Source organism: Colletotrichum scovillei (genome assembly GCF_011075155.1).
Source record: "Colletotrichum scovillei strain TJNH1 chromosome Unknown Contig00001, whole genome shotgun sequence".
Lineage (NCBI taxonomy): Eukaryota > Fungi > Ascomycota > Sordariomycetes > Glomerellales > Glomerellaceae > Colletotrichum > Colletotrichum scovillei.
This window is the reverse complement of record NW_023336259.1, coordinates 1,334,892-1,337,084: the sequence shown is the minus strand read 5'-3', so window position 1 is coordinate 1,337,084 and position 2,193 is coordinate 1,334,892. Positions and strand designations below refer to the sequence as shown.

The following is a 2,193-nucleotide window of genomic DNA, read 5'->3' as shown; positions in this document are numbered from 1 at the left end:
TGGATTTGATGGTGGGCTGATGAGATTATGGGACGGATAAGGGGACCGAGGCGCGCAGCCAGCCAAGACTGGATTCTCGGGTACGGCAAACACCTACCAGGGCCCTGGCGGAGTATGGCGGAATCGGATGCATGCTTGAGAGTACAAGCTGTGGCAAAGGCAAATGAGTGCCATGTCCTATGTTGGCTACTTCTTCCACGGAAGAAGATATGCGGGCGCAGGCTGCGACTCCCCGAGAAAGTGGGCAAAAGCTGCATCCACTGCGAGATGTACCTCCCAAGACAGAATGAGAGTCATAAGTCGTGTAAATCCTCGAGGTGTAGCTCCTAAGTGTGTATGCGGTGCTTCCCGTGTACAAGTCGAAGGAAATGCCAGACTGGGAAATTGAGGCTCGCGGTTGGTGTGGGAGAGGATATGCTATTTGCAGAGCTGGAGCTTCATATACAAAGCTCTAGATGCCTAGTTGCATTCCCGGCCACGCGCAATGATTGGGTTGCGCGGTAGACCAATATGCATGGTCCCTTAGCAAAGTCGAGGGCCTGGGATTCATGCGCGGGCATTGTCCCAGTAGCGCTTGCGTGCGGCCATGGCGATCTTGTTGCCCATGAAGCGGTGCTGGAAGTAATTGAAGACGGCGAACTCGTCTCGGTTGAGAACGTAGGACTCGGGCTGGGCGGCGACCTTGGCCCAGATCTGGCTGATAGCGCTCTCCAGGATGCTGCTAACAGTCGGGTCTGAGGCTCCGTCTTCGCTCTCTCTGGCGATCTCAAGGGCCTGCGCAACGCTGGCCGAGTCCTTGAGCGAGGCGGGCGTCACCGAGGCGGTGTTGCCGACGTGAAGGCTGTGACCCATGCTGCTGGCGAGGCTGCTGAGGAAGGGCAAGTCGGTGCAAGGGCGGCTCGAGGAAGACAACGGTCTAAAGGGAAGGTAGAGGGACTGCTGGTGGTGATCTCCCTGGGGTGTGATGGACAGCATCGTAGTTTATAAGAGACGAGGTGTGTTGTGTGTATATATAAGATGGCGAAGGCGAGTGTTGATCTTTGGTGAAGAGGCGAATATAGACAAGAGGGTAAGAAGGCTGGGGAGGATGAGAGATGATATATAATGTGATGGGCTGATCCGATCTGGTCTAGGTGACGGGGAGGGGCGACGATATTTAATGAGTAGCGGGGGGCAAGCAACGAGGTGTAGGTTGTAGGTACAAGAGCCAGAACCACGGATGCTGGGTATCTCCAATAAAGAGGCGCGCACAGTTGTTTGACGTTGTGCCTTGGCTTGCGTTGTCTATTGCAGGGGAAGGGCTGGAGCTGGGTCTTACTGTGGATTCGATGTGCGATACAAATGCACCGATCCGAATAGGACAAATCCAACCCCAGATTAGACGGTTCTCTTGTAGGAACTGGCCTTGTCACCACGGATGAGGGAGCGGAAGGGCAGCTCAAGACAGGTACGGGTGCGGATAGTCAGGCATGGGTTGAAAAGTATAATCGTCCGTAAAGAGAGTACGTATCTGGCAGGGAGTGTGGGATTCTGAGTTTTAAATTGGGGGAGTGTAATGAGAAGAGCTCTTGGGGGAGTGTAATGAGATAAAGTGACAAGTGCAAAAAAAAAAAAAAAAAAAAAAAGAGAGTGTCCGTGAGAGAGTGAGGAGTGTGTGGGTGTGTGAGAAGGCGTGTAAGGTAAGTAGGTGTGAGATCAAAGAAGAACGGGTGAAGGGTGAGTAGAAGCTAGGCCCTGGAGTGTGAGTTGAGAGGCGTGGGAAGTGGGAGTGTGTGGTGTGGCGTGTGTGAGAGACAGAGCGAGGTGTGCGTGGGTATTTGCGTGTAAGTCATCAGTCAGTGAGTTGAGTTTCTCAGAGGGAAAGGAAGGTTGTCAGTTCCAGCCCAGTCTAATTCAAGTCGTGGGCCGTGGCATCAGCAAAACGAGACGAGGAAACAGATGTGCGGGTCACTCTCCTTCTGGCGGTTGACAGTCGACCTGGACTCGCAACAGTAATGTGACCTGCATCCCGTCACCAAGAGACTGGGGCCTCCGTTGCAAGCATCCAGCCGCCATGCAAAGTGTATAACGTGGCGGCATTCATTAGCTTCGTAATGGGTCTTGGCATCTAGAGGATAGGCTGGGTAACTGCTGGCTGGTTGTAAACCCAGAAGTGACAAGAGGAAGGTGGAAAAAATAAAAAAGGACACAATT

General features: G+C 53.2%; 1 protein-coding gene across 1 annotated transcript; it reads right to left on the bottom strand.

The window, feature by feature from the left end:
- Window positions 1–546: 546 nt before the first annotated feature.
- HER10_EVM0006498 (uncharacterized protein) lies at window positions 547–975 on the bottom strand (the record flags this gene model as incomplete). The annotated part of the gene is made up of 1 exon (XM_035476081.1): window positions 547–975. One exon carries the CDS (start codon window positions 973–975, stop codon window positions 547–549), a length of 429 nt encoding a protein of 142 aa, XP_035338454.1.
- Window positions 976–2,193: the final 1,218 nt, after the last annotated feature.